This window comes from Schistocerca serialis, chromosome 1 (assembly GCF_023864345.2).
Source record: "Schistocerca serialis cubense isolate TAMUIC-IGC-003099 chromosome 1, iqSchSeri2.2, whole genome shotgun sequence".
NCBI lineage: Eukaryota > Metazoa > Arthropoda > Insecta > Orthoptera > Acrididae > Schistocerca > Schistocerca serialis.
This window is the reverse complement of record NC_064638.1, coordinates 943,432,132-943,454,461: the sequence shown is the minus strand read 5'-3', so window position 1 is coordinate 943,454,461 and position 22,330 is coordinate 943,432,132. Positions and strand designations below refer to the sequence as shown.

The window sequence follows — 22,330 nt, the reverse complement described above, 5'->3', positions numbered from 1 at the left end:
GCCACTTCAAACTTCATCCACGCAAGTTGTGTATCTTAAACATACTGGTAGTGCGCTTGAACTGGTTTGCGCACTTTGACACTACACACAGCAGCTGACTCAAATACGGCCGTCGCAGACAGCAAGAGTGTTGTGTGACGTACATCCTTCATATTACGGCGGTGTTCCCACTGCTTTTTATCCAAGCCTTGTATATACATACGATTTGTTAGAAGCCCCTGCCGCTTTCCTGTATGTATGTGAAGGCCAATCTCAGGAACTGCTGTACGGATTTTGATAGAGTTTTCACTAATAGACTCCTGCACGAGGAAGTTTCCGTCAAACAGCATTCCTTGGCATTTTGACTTTATGGAGAGTCGCAGATACTGCAAAGTGTCTTCATAGCGCTGCGCATTCCACAGCCGAAGAACTCGACGAATAGAGGACCCTGCAGTCGAAGGAGTTCATCATGACCTTACCGGAACTTCTGCGAACAGCTCTCGATTTCTTTGGTGGGGGAAATGTGATAAGTTTTAACCGTTGGCTTTGCCCTTTGCCCTCTGCCCTTGGGCTGTCGGGGTGCTGTCGGACGGAATCGTCCTGCTGCACGATAACCCACTCCCCCATGCTGCCACTCAGACGAAAGCTACACTTCAGCAATTTGGCGTCCTGAAGAAAAACAGGCACGGACGTCGGTTTCAGTCGGACGAGGAGGTGCAAGAGTGGAAGCGGTTGTGGATCTGCCAATGGCCGACCGTTTTCTGCGGAACAGGAATTTGTCATGTCTCTCAGTGGGATAAACGTCTTAATGCGTATGGCGATTGCTTTTCAATGAATCCAATCCATGGTCCCGCCGCGGCCATCATAAAAGCGAAGAGCGGTCAGTCACACGTTACATTAGCGTCCACTAATAGGTGCCTGGATAATTAAGACCATGTAATGTATCTACGAATTGGGCCGAATTGAAGACCGAAAACATTTTATTCATTATTTACTTTCCACGACGCCAGTACAAAATGTCTCCCCAATAATCTGGAACATAAATACATAAACTGAACAGTGTCCATCACGGACACTTCACTTCATATGTGATGACCTCATATTGTGTGAAAACTTCTATTTAATAAAATGAGGAAACTTAGTAGACTAATTTCTCTTTCCAAGCACCAGTCCCGACTTGGGTCTGCTGGTTAATCGGATGTGGCATGTAATGTTAAGGAGTGGCCAGATGCCCTTTCTGTCACTACCCCATACCCCCTGGGAAGGAATTAGTGTACCCCAACTGTCTGCATCTAGTGTATTCCATGGAATCGTGCGAATATGTTCAGATGTCCGCGAGCTGTGTAACTGAGACGGAACGTGCGGACCAGTCTGGTATTCACTTAGTGGGATGTGGAAAACCGCCTAAAACCACATCCAGGCTGGCCGGCATGCCGGCGCTCGTCGTTAATCCGCCAGGATTCGATCTGGGGCTGGCGCGCCTACCCGAGTCCAGGAAGCAGCGCGTGAACGCTCTCAGCTACCCTGGTAGATCACACTTAGTAGCCTAACACTGCGAATAAATAGTAAAAAGTAGGGTACCAACTAATAGATCCTAGAAGTAGCAGGAGGGTGTCAGAAAGGCAAACTTTAGTGTCAACAAAGTGAGGTGGCGCAATGATAAGGCATTAGACTGTTAGTTGAGAAGACGTCAGTTCAGTCCTGGTGTAGCCATCCCAATTTAAATTTTTCCTCAGGTGTGAAAGACATTGCAGATTTTCTTCTCATCATTCCCCAATCCGAGCGAGTGTCGACTTCATTCCTCACAGGATGTGAAACCGTAATCTTTAGTTTCTTTTGTCTACCTTTCCTTTTGCGGTGTCAATGGCAAATGATTTACGTAGTATCCACAAAATATTTTATAGGGGCAGTTGGAAATAAGTCCAGCCCATAATCTCTAACGGAAACTGATCAGATTTTCCGTTTTTTCCCACTCTTGTATTCCAAGTAGGCTACGCTCTCATGGTTATTAGGCTCTAACGAAGACATACTTAGCACGTTAGCTAGCTGGACAGTGATGGTGATCTTAACTGAGTAAACTGAAAGGTTATTTTTGAACCAGTTAAGGATATAACACATACAAATGTAAATTAAAAGTATACCTGAGGCGAAATTTCGTCATAATTAAATAACGAACTCGAAATCGCGGTATTGGTTTTCCTTGAAGGGCTTCGATCTATAGATCGCTATTAAATCGATAAAGTTGCTTTCAATCCCTTAATGCTCTGGACTTAAATTTATCGTGAAGAAATTACTGCTTACAGTAGTACAGTAGTAGTACAGTAGTACAGTCGCTCGGTCTAAACACTTAAAAGACGTTGGTGCTTATGAAACACACTTTATGACTTTTTTTCAGAAGGTCACGTCTAAGTTTATTTGCCATTGTTCTCTCGGCGTATGTCATATCTATACTGCTCCCGCTCTTATGCAAGGGGAAAAGAGTACTGCATAAATTCTACCCTGTTACTTTGAAGTCTCTTATAAATTTCCTTTCTTACTCATACTGTCATCTTCTTAAACTGTTGTTTTCCATTAAATCTGAATGATGGGCATCATTCAGACGTGTGCTACCTTTCTGCCAGATTTTTACACCATTCCTTGGTTAAAAGCAGCACTGGACAGAGGACATACTTGATACATTATTTGCGGTCGTTTCTGTTAGACGTTAGCACTCTCTCTTCTGCCCAAACCAGAATAACAGTCGAATGGTCTAACAAAAAAAGAAAATAATTTGCCAAGGTGAGAAGTGGGCGTCTCAGGGAAGCTCATTTAAGGTCATGTTGGACAAGTTAACTACCTGTGCCGTTATCTCTGACCCAGCTTACTACCATGGTTAATCCGCGTCTGTAGCTACGCCTAGATTTGGGACCAACGACTCCCAAACACATCTGTGTTCCAATAATATGATTATCTCTCGTTATTTGGATACAGAAAGGTAATCATATCGTAGGGAGCTCAGAGGTAAACGTAGATGTCTCAAAGAAGTAGGCTAAGATTTAAAACAGCAAAGTGACGGAACAAATTTTTTACCAGAATAAGGATATGGAAGCCAAAAATCTTAAACTGTCAATTACCACAGAGTTAAGAAGCCCTGTGATGATTTTATTTTAGTTAAACCTTAGTGGAAGGAGAGGGCTTGGAGGACAAACCTGTTCCTGCACTGAATGAAGAAATTTAAAATAAATCTTGATTGCAGCACATGTTTTGAACGACACTGGATTCTATTAGGTCTAGTAGGAATTTCTATTATATTCAAGAAGCATATGGAAAATTCATAGCATCTTTCAAGCAATGAGTCAGCTGAGCCTCATGGTAAGTGGCTTGTGCTTACGCTTACATGATTACTCTGCAATTCACATTTAAGTGCTTGGCAGAGGGTTCATCGAACCACAATCATACTATCTCTCTACCATTCCACTCCCGAACAGTGCGCGGGAAAAACAAACACCTAAACCTTTCTGTTCGAGCTCTGATTTCTCTTATTTTATTTTGATGATCATTCCTACCTATGTAGGTTGGCCTCAACAAAATATTTTCGCATTCGGAAGAGGAAGTTGGTGACTGAAATTTCGTAAATAGATCTCGCCGCGACGAAAAACGTCTTTGCTTTAATGACTTCCATTCCAACTCGCGTATCATACCTGCCACACTCTCCCCCATATTACGTGATAATACAAAACGAGCTGCCCTTTCTTGCACCCTTTCGATGTCCTCCGTCAATCCCACCTGGTAAGGATCCCACACTGCGCAGCAATATTCTAACAGAGGACGAACGAGTGTAGTGTACGCTGTCTCTTTAGTGGACTTGTTGCATCTTCTATGTGTCCTGCCTTTCTTCTGAAATGTGGCGGTGTAACAATTTATTAGTAATTTTGTCAGCAAATGAAAACAAGAAAGTGAAGTAGTTCATAGTTATCAGTTTTCGCCAAAGTCCTGAGCTAAATTTAATACCTCTTCTCAGTGTGTAGAAGAGATACTGCAGATGATACTGGTCGCAATACATTGGGTAGGCGGTTTCAAGATCGACTGTCTCCTCAGTTGTGTTACAGAGAATAAAGTCACATATCTACCCAGAATTTGTCCTTTCCATCTCATTCTACACTCATCCATAAAAATAGGCTACACTGTTCAAGCCACCATTCATAGCTGTGGAACCCATGATCTTTGGATCCAATGGACGTAACACTAAATAACATCCACTAACATCTTACTTTTTGGCAAAGTTCATACGTTGCTGGGGATTCTGCATTGTCCTTAAAGCCACACTGTAGTGTGTCGGTATGAAAAGTCAATAGCTTTCCATCCTTCGCTGAAATCTCGAGTAATATTTTTCTAAGAAAGCGTAGACCAGTCAATCGGTCTTCCAATGACGTCAGTCCATTTCTTCCCTTTATCCATTTGTTAGTGTTTTGGTTCTAATGACCTGGTTCACCTAAAGAAAAACCACAAGTTTAAGGAAGATTGTCAACTAAATTTCATCCGTTGCTTTCAGTGTTGCTTCCGTGACGATCAAATCCTGGACTACTTAATAGCTGTTTTTAGTGTTTGTCTTGTTACGTATTGATATTTTTAGGTAAACAGTGTTTGCTGTTACTATGTTATGAGCGTTCTTTTTAAACCTAATAAACAATATTGAATGACAGTTCAAAAATGCAGGATCTCCCGATTATTCATGTGCTGTCTTTGCTCATTTTAATCGGAACCCAGAAAGATCTTCAGCTGAAGTAATGCAGAGTTTCCAGAAAGAAGATAGAAGTCTACACTTTTCTTCTTTGGCGTAGAGACCATTCATTAGACACGATGCGCTGGTTCAATGCTTTCTTTGGGGAATCGTGGTATTTGCCAGTGGGTAATTTACATTACCTAGTTTTTGCTGATGTTTCCGTAGAATGGACAGATCTGAACGCCACTCCAGTCCAATACCGGTTGACAGTACTAACTACTGCGTCTCCTTACTTCTCTTGTTGAATTGCAGCCAAAATCGTGACGGAGAGTGCTGGACTCCAGATGTTTTTTTTTTATATCAGTTAACTTTGAGAATATTTTTTTCGCTCCTTGCCGCTTAGAGACATCACGAACAACAGATAAAAGCACGTACTATCTGTCACAAACTCCTTTCAGTAGCAGGAGAGAAGTGTCTTGTGACGGATTGTTGTGTAGCGACCTAGATGTGCGCTACGCAATAGACCCGCTTTTGCTGACAATTGTCATGCCTCTCAAATCTAATCTAAATCTTTTTGTTTCGGCTGACCATGGCACCAAAAGATACTGTTTCCGCTTCACATCAGTGAATACTCACTACCAACAACTTTCAGAGTCTAATGTCGATGAGTCTGCCACCCAAGCGTAACTGAAGCGTAACCTACCTACCTTGAAAGGGAATTCGATGATGTGCTGAAGTTACATAGCAGTACGCTAATTTACGTTCACTATACAGTGAGCTGTAAAGCTGACTAACTTCGACTTTCCTGAGATATCAGACTTCGATATTAACATATGTATACATATGTAATTATTTACACATGAGGCTGGGCTATTCAGCCTCCTAGCAAATCGAAGCCAGTGGCAGCTTATCCGTTGTACTCCGATTTTGAACATTGTTTAGTTTAGAGGTATTCGAGTAGAAGTAAATGCATCTGATAATTTAGCTCTTTTTAATAGTGCTATTTATTTTTGCTTTAAGAATTAACGTATTTTTCGTTGATTTGCGCTAAGTGAGTTAATTTTCCTGGGGTAGGGTTACATTTCCCGTGGTTCAAACAGTAACTGATTAAAGGTGAAGAGCGACTGCGTCCGTTGTGTGCGGATGTAGGGGAAATTGGCCAACGTCCGTAAACAGCTGGAAGCTGTGTTGGCTTCAGACTGGCGACCTGGGCTACAGTGGCGTTGGGGCAGCCGTGGCGAATGCAGTGGCACCCCAGGAGCTTATAGAGCCGCCTTGGTTCCTCGATGCTGTTGCGTCTTCAGATTGACACATCCGGACCAGCCGACACTTACCCGATGGTGACTGACGAACTATGGTAGATTGCGAATTTCAAGGCGAAAGTAGGTACCGGCCCACACCTGTCCCCTTAAGTCTTACAAACAGGTCAGAGGTATTCCCCGCTGCTGAAAGTATGTCTGAGCCATTATAGGACGCCTCAGCCGATGGGGCTGCGACCGATCTTCGTGAGAGAGGTTCGGACAACCGCAGAGGGTGGGACAGCTTGTCATTCGGAGCTTCAGTGTTAGGCGAACAATGGAGCTTCTCAGTAAAACACGGGAAGATCGGTAAAGGAACCCAGTATCTACTCTGCTTGCAAGGGGGTCTCGTCCGAGATGTGGAGATGACTCTGCCGGCAGCGATTGAGTGCACTAGGTGCACTTGGCTGCAAATCGTGGCTCATGTAGGCACGAATGACGCCTGCCGCCTGGGTTCAGAGGCCCTTCCTGATCCCTACAGGCGGCTGACTGATTTGGTGAAGGCAGTTACACTCACATGGTGGAAGCAGAGCTATCGTTTTGCAGCATCGTTCCCAGAACCGACCGTGGTCATCTGGTTTCGAGCAGTGACAAGTCTAAACTAGACGCTCAGACGATTCTGCGACGGTATCGGACGTAAATTTTAGGGTTCCCATTAATAAGCCAGGTGTGCACTACACGCAGGAAGACATCCTAGTAGCATATTACGTGAGGCGTGCACGTCTGAGTTTTTTCGGATAGAGAAATACCTCCACAGGTCCGAAAAGATGCCCTCCGAGTCCACAGTAGCATTCATCACAGCAGATCGAAGGAAGAAAATATTAACATAGTATTAATTTACTACAGAAGCGTCTGTGTAAAGGTACCGGAGCTAATCTCGCTTACAAACGGTAAGTACTAGAGACGGAAAGCTGGCTGAAAGTACATGTCAGTAGCAGTGAAATTCTAAATTCCCACTGGAAAATATATCGCAAACACAGGTTGAATGCTGGTGGTGGCGTGTTTATAGGCATAAAAAATAAGATAGCATATTAGTGAGATTGGTACAGCTTTCGAATGGGTGAAAAAAAGTGTTCAAGACGGATCAAACATCTCACCGGAGGCTGTTATAGACACTCTGCCTCAGCAACAGTAGTGGCGGAACAGTTTAGCGGAAACTGGGAGAACATTTCGCGTAAATTTCCTTGTAATGTTAGTTTTAGGTGGAGATGTTATCGTATCAGCTATTGAAGAGTGGTAGGGACAGAGAATCAGCAGATATTGTTCTAAGTGCTTTATCTGAAAATTATCTTCAGCACTTAATTACGGAATGGATTCGTGAGGACAACAGCTTAAACTTGCTAGTGACAAACTCCAACTTCCGTCTCAGTTGACGTTGGACAGGGAATCAGCGATCACAAGGCCGCTACAGCATCACTGAATACGGTTGTAAACAGTAACACAAAGAAAGGCAGGTAGATGTTTCTGCTTAGCAAGAGCGACAAGAAACAATTCCAGATTACATGAGCGGACAGCGCGAAAATTTCATCTCCAGCACTACAAACGTTGAGTATCAATGAACAAAGTTAAAGATCATTGTACAATACGATTTAGATAGGTATCTGCCGACCAAAATTGTGAGGGCTGGAAAAAGCCGCCGTGGTTAGACAGCCATGTTAGGAAACTTTTTCGAAAACAGCTAAAGCCTCATAACCAAACAGAAGTTAAACGAATTCAAAATTGGCGTAGGGAGAGCCATGAGTGAAGCGTTAAATAAATTAAAGGTAAAATTCTGTCTACTGACTTGATAGAAAATGCAAAGAAGTTTTCATCTTACGTTAAATCAATAAGCGGATCGAAGCCATCTATCCAGACACGGATCGTAATGGCAGTGAAACGGAGGACGACACAGAAAAGGCCAAAACAGTAAACGTATTTTTCCAGAACCAGATTGCATTGAAGTACCTCCTTTAAATCGTCGCACCAATGACAAAACAAGTGACATCCAAATAGTTGATCATAGGATAAGAAAGCAGCTGAAATCGCTCAACAAATGGAAGGCGGGTGGACCTCACGAGATACCACTTATGTGCTGCAGAGTACGCGGAAGAACTAGCCTCTCTTCTAGCAGCATTGTACCATAGGTCCTTGAGGGAGCGAAGTGTTCCTGATTGGAAAAAAAGCGAAGTTCACCCCTGTTTCCGAGAAGGGTCGTCGAACAAAACTATAGACCTAAATATCTGATGTCGGTCTAATGTATAATTCTGTAACATATTTTATACTCATGTATTACGACATCTCTGGAGGCCGAAAATCTCATTAGGAACCCACAGGGGTTCCGAAAACAACGCTCGTGGAAACCCAAACCGCTCTTTTCGTCAGAGTGGTCTGGAAAGCAACACATACTGGCACCCAGATAGATGCTGTGTTCCTTGTCCTCCGGGAGACATTAGATACCGTTCCGCGCTGCCGCATAATGAACAAATTGCGAGCGAACCCAATATCGGAACACATTTTGTGATTGAAGAGTTTCTAGCAAGCAGAACATAGAAAATCATTCTGAACGGAGAAAAGTATTCAGACGCAAAAACAACGTCGGGGGTGTGCGTGGGGAATATTACACGACCATTACTTTTCACAGTGTAAGAGGGTTGTAACTTAAATAGTGGCAACTATTTATTCACAACTGATACAAAAGAGTTAAATGTTGCATATGTTAATGTCCTTCAAAGTAGTCACCAGTGTTGTATACAATCCGTTGCCTGCGATGTGGTAGGCGTAGTATACCGTTAGCAGAGTTTGTTCTGTTGATGGTGCGAATGGAGCGGTCTACTTCCTGTCGAATCTCTGGGATAGTTCTGAAGCGAGTGGCACGAAGTGGTTCCTTCATCTTAAGAATCAAATCAAAGTCGCAAGGACTTAAGTCCGGGGAGTATGGTGGATGATACAGTACTTCCCAGTCCCATCGACCGAAAAAAATGGCTCTGAGTACTATGGGACTTAACACCCGAGGTCATCAGTCCCCTAGAACTTAGAACTACTTAAACCTAACTAACCTAAGGACATCACACACATCGACCGAACAGAGCAGCCACAGCTTGCGCTGTATGCGCCCGCGCATTGTCGTGCAAAATGATGGGCGGGTTGCGCAGAAAGTGTCGCCGCTTCTTTCGCAAAGCTGTTGCAGGTGATGCTCCAAAAACGAACAGTAATACTGTGCATTGACAGTCTGCCTTGGAGGAACGAAATGCGTTAGGATAACACCATCACAGTCGTGCAGGAGAATCACCATAACGTTAGACCGCTCGATTCGCACCAGCAACAGAACAGGCTCTACTAACGGTATACTACGCCTTCCACATCGCTGGCATCAGGTTCTACACAACGCTGGTGACTACTTTGAAGGACAGTAATAGATGCAAACATGCACCTCTTTTGTATCGGTGGTGAATAAATAGTTGCCACTATTTAAGTTCCAACCCTCGTCTATAAATGACCTAGGCTCCGCTGCAGATGAAAATTTGATGGTGCGTTTCTTATTATTTAGCGATATTGGCCTCACAATTGTTGGGAAGTTTTCCCTTTTTTGTAGCCGGAGGGGGGGGGGGTGGTAGTGGTTTCAGTTCGAAGTGGTCCGGGTACTGTGTTTCACTCACATATAGTGACGTGCTGTTGTAAGGGTAGATAGCTGTCGTGTGTTGGCCTAATTTTTATCCTGATCTTACCAACTTAACTGGATTCATGTTAGGCCTTTCCTTGTTAGTAATAAGTTGCATGAGGGCGCCGGGATGAAAAGCGGTTTCTATGGTTCCCGAGTACCTTGCTGTGTGCTCCGATGAGACTTTAATTCCTCAGTTAGGGTAGAGGTAGGCATTACTTCAGCTGTTTTTCTTGTGTTTCTTTGTCTGTTCTGCAAATTGAGCTGAGTATAGGTGGTGGGTGGTAATCGGTCAGACGGGAAAGGGAAGCCTGACTTCTTCTGTAGTCCTATTTTAGGGGCATAGACTGTGTACCGGGAGCTATTAAATTCTAGTTTCCGTTCACTTCCATTCCTCGCCCTTATGCTGAGCAAACAACACACTCATGACGGGCTCACAACGGTTACCTACTTGAAGTAGAGGAGGCAGACGGCAAGTGTCTCCTGCTAGACGTTACAGAGGACCACTCGAAGACTCCACTGTGCTGCTGACTTCCACTGCATTGCCACGTGTCTAGACGAATCTAAGACAAACTGTGGTTCTAGACAAGACGTCTTCGTTCGAGAAAAAGACCGTTCAGTCGATAGTGCGCATTAATGTGCTGTTGGTACAGTAATCTCCAGCACTGTAGGCGTCTTTTAAGAAGGAATTTTTCAAAATTCCAACCCTAAGGGGGTGAAATGGGGGATGAGGCATTGTTTCGAAAAACTGTTGCTATTCAGGCAATTTTGAAGCTAGACCTACGAATTGGTATTCTGTTTATCGGTCAGAAATAAAGAAATAAGTGACTAAGCATTTTTGAAAATTTAGTCCTATGGGGCTAAATAGTGGGTGAAAGCTTTTTTGAAAATAATTACTAAAATCTACTAAATGATTTTTAAGTCTACATCTATGACAACTGGTATTTGACTTCTCGGTTAGAAATTTTAAAAAAGTACATGTTTCTGGAAATTCAGCCCCTAAGGGAGTGCAATAGGGTATGAAAATTTTTAAGAAAGTATTGTTACATTAAAAAACTTTAAAACTAAATTTCGGAAGATTAGATTTCTCTCCTCAGTTAGATATAAAGAGATATTTGCCAGGGGATGAAAGTTGCTATGGAAATGACTCCACAAGAACGCAACAGGCATGATTAACAAAAACTTTGGACTTCAGCTACCAGAATCGCTTTTTGGTCAGAAGCACATTCGAAAAAGTCCTTGCTTACATGGGTTAGCGTGAAACACTTAGGTGTTCCAATTCGTGAACAACATAAAAATTACATTAAATAAAAACAAAAATCACCGCAGCCCATACAGTCTAAGAGTGAAACAGCGGGTGCTAATCTAGTTAGTATAAATGTAAGTGGGCAGGAAAGTGTTACTTTAATTCTACTCGGTACAAAGCGTACGGCGCGCGCTCGAGAATACTGCGACTACACAAAATGAGTGAATAACATAAACAGAAAAGACCAATTATTAAACGGGACACACCAGTATAAATTTAAAAAATATCCGGCTCTACACCTTCACTCAAAATGACTACAGAGAATGCCACTGACACCTCACCTTCCGCTACGTAGAATTCGCTTTCCATTACCCCAGGGAGAGCACCCAGCCTTTCTCTTCGTGCTGATTACTCAGTGTCTCTATAGAGTCTCGCCGCACTCTCCACTCGCCGCCCACACCACCAGAGAGAGAGAGAGAGAGAGAGAGAGAGAGAGAGAGAGAGAGAGAGAGAGAGAGAGAGAGACGGAGGGGGGGGGGGGAGAGATGGCGATAGTAGCAGTGGGAGCAAGACAGAGAGGAGACAGTGGAAATGAATGAGATGCGAGTGAACGTACATTGGCATGAGGAGAGTGAGGGGGGGGGGGGGGGGGGGCGCTGGGCCCCATAGACTTGCGAACTTTAGCACGAAAAAATCTGCCCACTTTCCCCATCCCTATGACAATGTGCTGAAGTTTCCCGGTCTAGAGGTCAAAAACACTAGCAGAGTATCCGCGAAGACATGTGTGGAGAGGCTAAAGAGAGAGGCAGCAGAATGTAAGCGAGATAGACAGTGGAATGGGAGAGAGAAACAAAGAGATAAAACAATGCCATTGAGACACACAGTGAAAGTGGCAGAGGAAGAGACTTTGGTAAGGAAGAGCGAGAGAAAGTGATAAAGACAACGGGAGAAACACACGAGAAAATGCAATGGGAGAAAAAGGAGACAGTAGAAACACTTATAGACAATGCAGGGAGAGGGATATGCTGAGTATGCAAGCTTCACTAGACTGGGGAAAACTGTTTAGAACGTTCTGTGTTAAGAGAGTGAATATGTTCACATGCCAAAAATCTTTGGTGAGGAAGGCGAAATGAGGATTGAGGCAACTGGTTCCCCATTTCTCTGCCAGTGCTACAAAGAGAAACACATTCACCTTTCTGTGCTCAGACAGGAGCGTTTTTCAGCACTTCACAAACACCCTGAGTTTCAGGAGCCGTCAAGGCCCCGTAACTACTCCAGGCATCGCATAGGATCCATCGTTAACATTACCGTGGATGGCTTACCTTTGCTGTGCGTGGCTTTCCCTAGACTGTTGTACTCGTACATTAGCGCGTGGGTAATTCTGCCTTCCCGTTTCACAATACCGCTCCACGATACACACAAGTCACACTCGCTCTATCCTTGGCGACCAATAGCACGGTAGATACTATTGTCCCTGCGGCGGAGGTGCGGCTGCCATCTCTATAGCAGGTTTCCCCATTGGCCTTCAACCGAAGGCTTATATTTACTGAATTAAAACGCGCCATCCGATTAAGCCCTCGCTAAATGAACTACCACATTTGTTTCTCCTCATTTTATACAGACAGCGTGTAATGGCATTTCAATGATATCACCTGTATACTCTCCCCGAGAACAGGTTTGGTGACACACAGCCTCTTCCATCCACGTTGGCCCCTCTGTTGGAGCGTGGCCAGGATTACCACTGTGAGAACATGAACATCTGATGACCCTTATCTCTAGAGTCAAAGATAAGCGCATCCACGCCCGCTCTCCCCAACCCCAATCGTTTCTGCGAATAGCGTGAGAGAACTGCAAAGAGAATCTACTACAGCAGGTCACACACAAACAAACAAAAATGGGACGGAGTCAACAAAATCTGGTTCTGCAACTATTAGAGGCCCCAGCGACAAAAACCGAGAAATGATAGGTTTCTTGCAGATCATTTGACTTCAGTACAGTGATCCGTGTCTTCTAAAGTATCGTGTTGGCCTTTTGTAACTATATCAAGGGTAGCGAAATTTATTTTGGACAAAGCATATTTGTGCCATCAGCTACACAAGTTCACGTTTATTCTCTACCGGTTTCGATTTTCAATGACGTGTATCAGTTATTAAGTATGGAGTAATCACCAGATGTGCACTTCATTAACTGTGCCAGGGCATAGCTTGTTTATGTGCGCTGTGTTAACTGCATATGTTCTACTTTTGTGTGTCTCATATATGGAGGAAACGTATGGTTGATCCATTGATGTACAATGTTTCCCTCTTCGAAGATGACTGTAACAAATGCTTTTTCCATATTATTTAACTACGGTAGACAATCACCTACGAAAAGCTCTGTTAAAAAAGTTTGGCTTATAATGTGCCAGATTAGAGTCACGCCTGTCCAGCAGTTTCTGAAAGTGTTTCTGTTCTTGCAATTTCAGAGCAAAGGTAACTTCGGTCAGCAATATTTACTTTCTGGTGCCATCCAACATGAAAATGTAGCCTAAGATGGTAAAATAAAATTGTGTGTTCATTCTCTAAGTACCGTTCTGAGCAGTTCACAGAGTTGGTACGAAGCGTGCAGAGTGTTCGTTACACAGTGATAGCAACAATTATCGAACACTTTCAAATATTGGAGATTTGTGTTGCATATATTCCTGTATGAGGTCATCTGACTGACATTACGTACGAGACGTTCTTCACAGACAAAAATCAAAGGACGGGGCGCCAGGTGCTGGCGATGCCGACGCAGCAGTTTCCTGACCTTTGTTCCCACGAGCTGACGATCGTGTGTGTTGACGCAGTCAGACAAAAATGGGTGTAATAATCTGCGGCAAGATAATCGTGTGTGTGTGTGTGTGTGTGTGTGTGTGTGTGTGTGTGTGTGTTGGACGTGTCATTTAAAATCTCTTTGATGGATAAATTAAACGAATATATTTCATAAGTGTCCTATTCAGTGCACAACATACTATGCAAATCAATACTAGAGAGGACTGATTTCCACATTCCAAAAATACTTGGGAAGCTGCGTTACAAGATACTGAAACGAGCTAATGGGCTGAATTTGATGAATCAAAGGCCTACCTGTGACTAAAAGAAACTCTATAATACATTAACTACAATTTACCTTTGAAATTAAAAGTACCTCATTGTTACGACAACCTTACTAATTCTGTTTCCTCTCTGATTTTTGTAGCGTTCCTGATCCAGTTCTCGTTTCTGGCCAGCTTCAGTTGGCTCACCATCCTCGCCTTAGACACCACGTGGCACGTGATGTAAGTATCTGCTCTAAAAAGTACATAATACACACATGCATCTCGTACATAACCACAATTATTAGAAGTAAACGTTTCACTTATGGTGAAAGCTTGAGCCAGCCTTACGAGCCTGGCGTCAGTTTGTCCACGGAAAGCCCCTTTCTCGTGTCAGTCTGTTTTGCCAGCACTTTTGGGTTTTGGTCTCTGCAAATGAAAGTCTTTCCTTTGACCGCAACCTAGATAGGTGGTTAAAGCACCTTAGTCCATTGGCGTTCAACTCTGAGGCAAACGGCTCGAGTTCTGTAGGTGGAATAAAATAATCACAACCAGCATTTAATCCAAATGAGGAAGAGAGATGATTTGTTTTCCTAATCACCAGCCACTGGAGCATTTTGGAAGCAGATGTATCCGTCGAATGTGTGTCGCTGCCGGATTTCCTCTGCTCCCTTCCATTAATTTTCATGATCAATTGAAGCACCGCAAATGTGTAGCTACACCGGCAGTCAGCAGTCTTTCAAAGGTAATACACTAGAGGAATCAATGACAGCTTAGATGAAGCCTGAAAAATACAGATCAGTCAGGATTTTGCTAAGAGAAAAAAGTCTAATACATTTGGCATGCTCAGTAATTATGATATAATATAATTTTAATATAACTTTAGTTTTTCATATCAGAGATTTGTTATGATTCATCAGGCTTGTCACTGGTTTGATGCGGCCCGCTACGAATTCCTCTCTTCTGCCAACATTTTCACCTCAAAGTGCACTTGCGACCTACATCCTGAGTTGTTTGCTGAATGTATTACAATCTGCATTCCTCTACAGATTTTATCCTGTAAAACTCCCTCGAGTACCACGGAAGTTATTCCCATATGTCTTAACAAATGTCCTATCATCCTGTCCCATCCCCCTCTCCGATTATCATTACATCTAATTTTCAACGTGCTTCTGTAGCACATCATCTCAAATGCTTCAGTTCTCTTCTGTTTGTTTTCCAAGAGTCCAGATATTTACAAAAGGATTGTAATGATCTAGAGTATACTGGAATATATCGAATTGAGTTTTTGAAATATTTTCATTTCATTTATCACAAAGGATTTTAACGCTTTTAAAATATTCACTAGAGTTGTAGGTGTCGAGTAGGGTGCGAGTGATAACGATCAGCGCACTTCCAGAAATTTTGTGTAATTAAAATTGTCCGACAGTACAGAGGATAACCCGCCTGTAAGAAGTACATATGGCACCGTGACATTAGTGAATTAATAATAATTATTGCCAAGAGGGTCTTGTACTGGTCAGTCAGCGAGCTTGAATGAATGTGCCGTTAAAATGTGCCTTTAATTGCTCAAACAGTACCACGTAGCCACTTGACTGTAAATGAGTTGATTATCAAATACGAAAAAAAGGTTGTGCAGGCTGAGTGATTGCGTAGCCGAAACAAATAAATTAAAAATACATGAAAAATTCTGTTGACAAAACTCTCAGATAACGGAGATTAACTTCTTAAAATATATGCTCTATACGTCAACATAAATCGGGGCGCGTTATTAAAATAGGCAAATGAGACATACAATTATTTGCTACGTGCACAAATGGCTTTTGCTTTCCATCACGTTTTCTTAGAATAACTTTAGCAAGCTTTCTGTAATTACTATAATAATTTTTTTTAGGCTTCTGCCTTGAAATTTGTTTTTTAATTGTAGGCTTCATCTGTTAATGAGCTGACTAAATTACCCACACTCGCTAAACCACTTCTGATTTACGATTGAAATTAGGTATAATTTTGGTTTTATCTAATTCTCTCAGAAGAAATATTCGCTGCAGACGAACGGAGAATTGTTCTACGTCAGTCGTAACATAATTAAGAAAGTATGTCTACATACAATGCGATGCAGCATCTTGGAGAGTAGCAGCTGTAGTGCTGTCTAGAGGGAAAACTGAGCAGTTTGATTCGCATCTAATCTTACATCGTTGGGAGTCTAGTCGCTGACGTTACAAGGCTGTTTGCACGCGGTTATTTTGTAATTCTGGGAGACTAACACGCGTGACAAAGCAACAGAGGTAGCAAACAACAAGCTACAAAAAGGTGAGCAGTCAGCGCTTTTTTCTGCTTTCCGGCAGCTGTTTCCACAGACAGCTGTAAAAGGCTTCAGGTTAAGGTACAGTATAGTGCGCTACGTTTATTTATGGAATAAGCAATGAGTAGGACGTAACCGGCATGCTTAATAACTTTAAAAAAAATACTGAACGCGTGACCAGGATTTTAGTTTTCGTTGCTGCCGAAACGAACTACAACACGATACTTCACTTTATCCGTGGGCTGCGCCATTTTCTTTTGGTTAGTCTAGCGGCGTGCCAGGGCACTGTAGCACCGGGTTTCACACAGACGTGGACCTGCAACAAAAAATATAAAGGTTTGAGAGGTCTCGATCACAATAAAACATTTACAGTGGTTATCGGCTTCGGTCTGAATGTGACCATCTTCAGACTATTTGCACCACGATGGTAAGCGGTGGCGGTGAACGGAGCTGGTGTTATTACTCCGCATAATCAGCTGCAGTTTACGTTCTTAGAGTAACAACACCTGACTGAAACCGTTAACTGCTGTAAATAAAGGTTTTTCGCGGTCGAAACAGTTTCTTAATTAATTTTTAAAATAATTTCAGTTAACCACAGTTCTTCACCTGAAATGTTCTCAAGAACTATAAAGGAGATCTGTTACGTCTCTTAATTTTTCTGAGGTGACAATTATTAGAACAGGACATTGCCTCTGAGGGTTGTCGTACCATCGGGTGATCTGTCTGTCAGGTGATAGCACTGCATCCACTTACTGTTTAATTTCTCTATCGTATAGAAGCCATATTTCAATCAGAAGATTAAGTAGCAATTTTGTTTCGTACCTAATCTATTTACAGGTGTGCTGTTCTTTCTTTTTCTCCATTAATCTAAAATAGTTTTTGTTCCCAGTTACCTTGCTGTTTTATAGTTTATGATCGGTATCATGAGCTGTGTATGTTGTTGACAGCTCTAGTGGTTTCATCAGTCATCTGAATGTTGTATCAGTGCTATAAAGAGCGATATAAAAAAATTCATGGAAGTCAGGGGGAAAGAAATACAATAGAAGAAGAATGGGTAGCTTTGAGGAATGAAATAGTGAAGGCAGCAGAGGATCAAGTAGGTAAAAAGACGAGGGCTAGTAGAAATCCTTGGGTAACAGAAGAAATACTGAATTTAATTGATGAAAGGAGAAAATACAAAAATTCAGCAAGTGAAGCAGGCAAAAAGAAATACAAACGTCTCAAAAATGAGATCGACAGGAAGTGCAAAATGGCTAAGCAGGGATGGCTAGAGGACAAATGTAAGGATGTAGATGCTTTTGATTACCTCATGAGGGGTAAGATAGATAATGCCTACAGGAAGATTAAAGAGACCTTTGGAGAAAAGAGAACCACTTGCATGAATACCAAGAGCTCAGACAGAAACCCAGTTCTAAGCAAAGAATGAAAAGCAGAAAGGTGGAAGGAGTATATAGAGGGTCTTTACAGGGGCGATGTTCTTGAGGACAATATTATGGAAATGGAAGAGGAGGTAGATGAAGATGAAATGGGAGATACGATACTGCGTGAAGAGTTTGACAGAGCAGTGAAAGACCTGAGTCGAAACAAGGCCCCGGGAGTAGATAACATTCCATTAGAACTACTGACGGTCTTGGGAGAGCCAGTCCTGACAAAACTCTACCATCTGGTGAGCAAAATGTATGAGACAGGCGAAATTCCCTCAGACTTCAAGAAGAATATAATAATTCCAATTCCAAAGAAAGGAGGTGTTGACAGACGTGAAAATTACCGAACTATCAGTTTAATAAGTCACAGCTGCAAAATACTAACGCGAATTCTTTACAGACGAATGGAAAACTGGTAGAAGCCGACCTCGGGGAAGATCAGTTTGGATTCCGTAGAAATGTTGGAACACATGAGGCAATACTTACACTACGACTTATCTTAGAAGAAAGATTAAGGAAAGGCAAACCTGTGTTTCTAGCATTTCTAGACTAAGAGAAAGCTTTTGACAATGTTGACTGGAATACTCTCTATCAAATTCTGAAGGTGGCAGGGGTAAAATACAGGGAGCGAAAGGCTATTTGCAATTTGTGCAGAAACCAGATGGCAGTTATACGAGTCGACGCACATGAAAGGAAGGCAAGGAAAGCGTTTCTGAAGAAGAGAAATCTGTTAACATCGAGTATAGATTTAAGTGTCAAGAAGTCGTTACTGAAAGTATTAGTATGGAAGTGAAAGATGGACGATAAATAGTTTGGACAAGAAGAGAATAGAAGCTTTCGAAATGTGGTGCTACAGAAGAATGCTGAAGATTAGATGGGTAGATCACATAACTAATGAGGAGGTATTGAATAGAATTGGGGAGAAGAGGAGTTTGTGGCACAAGTTGACTAGAAGAAAGGATCGGTTGGTAGGACATGTTCTGAGGCATCAAGGTATCACCAATTTAGTACTGGAGGGCAGTATGGAGGGTAAAAATCGTAGAGGGAGACCAAGAGATGAATACACTAAGCAGATTCAGAAGGATGTAGGATGCAGTAGGTACTGGGAGATGAAGAGACTTGCACAGGATAGAGTAGCATGGAGAGCTGCATCAAACCAGTCTCAGGACTGAAGACCACAACAACAATAATGGAAGTCAGAGTTGTGTGGTGATTTTCTTTGTGTTTCGATGGTACATCATCAAATTTCTGAAGTCTAAGATGACGCCAACATAGGTATGGAGTAATGTATTTTACCCATAAGACAATGCGAAATAGCTCGCATACAGCCTTCAAATTACGTAAAAATCGACGCATACCTCTGACGCGACTTCACGTCACGCTTGTTTTCCTCAGTCACTTGAGTTCTTTCACCTCTGGCAATGTTGGTTGATGCGACAAATGCCGCAAATGCCGAGTGTTTCCCCCCCCCCCCCCCTCCCTCCCACCACCACCACCACCACTACCCAGCAGTGTGCTGTTGAAATCAATCTTCGAATCGATGAAAGCGTCACTTCTTTACCTTAGGTTCCCACACATTGTTTTTTTATCATCTGCTCCACCTCCTGATCAAGTTCTGACCTTTTCCTACACCTTCGTGGTGTGCATGAGCGTCCACAAAGCCACCCGCTTACTTTCCCGTTTTGACGACTATTCTTGCAACCTATTCCACCTGGACTGGCCCGCTAAATGGCAGTGGTGTGTATGTGGTATGCACACGTAACCGTGTATTGGGACTTCCGACCTATAAATGGGGATGCAGTCTTACTGAATAACTACATCGGACAAAAAACTAATCACCTCCAGTAGACACCGCCCTAATATCGTGTAATATTGCAGTGACTTTATTTCGGCGAGGAAGAGATTCCACAACTTTGTATAAATACACTACATTCAGCTGAAGCCAATCTTTGATGACTAGATCCCATAGAGATGCCAAATTGCGGGGATGCTGATTGTTAGCTTTTAACCGGAGTTCCACATCGTCCCAGACAATGTCTACTGGATTAACATCGGTCGATTCAGCGGGTCAGTCCAGGTGCAATAAAGTGCATGAGTGATCGTCAGAGCAGGAAAGTGGGCGCGCGGCTCTGTGGACACTGCTGTTGTCACGCGAGACGGGAGGCCAACACGACACATCACATACGTAAAGATGATGTCACCGAGAGATTGAAATAACGTCCTGGTTCACGTTCACGGCAACATCAATGCGTGGATCTAGGTGGTTATACCAAAATAACTCGCAAAACATCGGAAACCACAAATTCAATTTTTTTACTATAAGTGACTTCCTTCTGAAGAAATTACCCTTAATGGTATAGGAATCTGGTTAAGGTTTTCATATTAAACTTAAGCAACCAGTAGGCTATAAACTTCATATTTTGAAAATTTATTTATGGTTGTTGCTGTCAGTCATGTTTAAAATCGTGGGGTCACAGGTTTGTTTGACCCGTGGGTGTGTGTTGTGGTTGTGGTGGTGGTGATGGTGATGATGAAACTGAAGTGTCAGACTCCTGAAGATAGACAGAAACTGTCCTACTTACAGTGTTCCAAGAACCGGCTTTAAATGATGACTCTAGGAATATACAAAAACACCCTACATATCGCTCCAATAGGATCGCGAGCATAAGATTAATTACAACACACAGGGGTATTCAAACTAACTCTCCGTACGTGAGTGGAAGGGCAAAAGACCGTAATAACTGGTACTGTGCGACGTACACTGTACAATGCACTGCATCGGTTCGCAGAGAATTGATGTAGAGGCGGGTGCAACACTTCTCTCCTACTGTTCTTACACTGCGGACGGCACACCATTCTTTCTAGATACGTCCAAATGCGGTAGCTCTTTCCTACCGAGTTTCCACGTCGATCGCCTTACTGTACCGATTTCATATAATCGACTGGCATCAGCACTCGCGCTGTAAATTGTAGCAGCGCTGGTGGGGCACGTGAGCGCCTCGTACCATTTATGCATCATCTGAAGGGCTCCAGACTGACCAGTGTGCTCTTCTAACAAGGGAAACTCCCCATTGCAACCCTTTCAGATTTATTGGTAAGATGGGCCAGTGGATAGCCCGTTAAAAACTGAACTCAGTTTACGCATGAAAACAGGCATGTGGTGAACTGAACTGTGAAAAAATAAGCAAAATGGAAACGGTGAACGGCCCAAGCTCAAGATGTGCAACATCGACAGAAGTTTAATAGCCTCGGCGACATGGTTATGTGGTCACGGTGTCGGATTGATGGGCGGGAGGGAGATCCATGTAAAATCTCTCTCGTCCCCCATTTTTTGTTTTTTGTTTCACGAAATTATGAGCTGTCTACATCTACACTGATACTCTGAGAATCACGTTTAAGTTCCTGGCAGAGGGTTCATCTAACCACCTTCACAATTCTCTATTATTCCAATCTCGTATAGCGCGCGGAAAGAACGAACATCTATATCTTTCCGTACGAGCTCTGATTTCCCTTATTTTATCTTGGACATCGTTCCTCCCTATGTAGGTCGGTGTCAACAAAATATTTTCGCATTTGGAGGAGAAAGTCGGTGATTGGAATTTCGTGAGAAGATTCCGTCTTAACGAAAAACGCCTTTCTTTTAATGATATCCAGCCTAAATCCTGTATCATTTCTGTGACACTCGCTCCCATATTTCGCAATAATAAAAAACGTGCTGCCCTTCTTTGAACTTTTTCGATGTACTCCGTCAGTTCAATCTGGTAAGGATCCCACACCGCGCAGCAGTATTCTAAAAGAGGACGGACAAGCGTAGTGTAGGCAGTCTCCTTAGTAGGTCTGTTAACATTTTCTAAATCTCCTGCCAATAAAACGCAGTCTTTGTTAGCCTTCCCCACAACGTTTTGTATGTGCTCCTTCCAATTTAAGTTGTTCATAATACCTAGGTATTTAGTTGAATTTATGGCTTTTTGATTAAACTGATTTATCGTGTAACCGATGTTTAACGAATTCCTTCCGCTCATTGACGTGTCTGTTCGCTATATTCAAGTTTGTGTCTATGTCGTGGTGTAACGTCCGTTTGCAACACCGAGGTGTAGGAAAGGGACCTCCAGACGTACGAAACTCCTACTTGTTGTACACAGGTACCACATTTAATGACTCTTGAGTCCCGTTTTGGAAATTCTCCCTAGAATTCCTTTGTTGTAACATAGTTCAGACCCGCTTATTTGTTTTCATTTCTGTGAGAGGACTACGCAGCATGTTACCTGCTCTCACTATCATATTTGCTTGCGACGGTAATATTTTCTTACCGAATGACCCATATTCTGTAAGAAATTTATAATATGACAACTGCCAATACTACAGAACAGATGCGTCAATGACTGGATGGAAAGTTCATAAATTTTTGTAAAAATAATTAATATGTATCGGTACGAGGAAGGTTTGAACATGGATCTCTCGCTTTGCACTCCAACATTGTTATAACACAACCATGACGCCATGGCAGTTCAACTATACTCAGTGTTGCACATTTTGAGCTTCGACCGTTCACTGTTTCTATTTTGCTTCGTTTTACACAGTTCAGTACACCACCTTCCTGTTTCCTTGCTTGGTCCGTGTTGCTTTATTGACGGGCTATATAATTGGCCATTTTACTACTAAATCTGAGGGGGCTGCGATGGGAATT

The 22,330-nt window shown here is 42.7% G+C and overlaps 1 protein-coding gene across 2 annotated transcripts in view; it reads left to right on the top strand.

Annotated features, from left to right (window-relative positions):
* Positions 1–22,330, top strand: part of LOC126458545 (G-protein coupled receptor Mth2-like) — a 131,018-nt gene that overhangs the window by 87,010 nt on the left and 21,678 nt on the right. For both annotated transcript variants that reach the window (XM_050095673.1, XM_050095665.1), the window contains exon 4: positions 14,082–14,160. In XM_050095673.1, the coding sequence (XP_049951630.1) occupies positions 14,082–14,160 (79 nt within the window). The remainder of the gene's footprint in view (positions 1–14,081; positions 14,161–22,330) is intronic.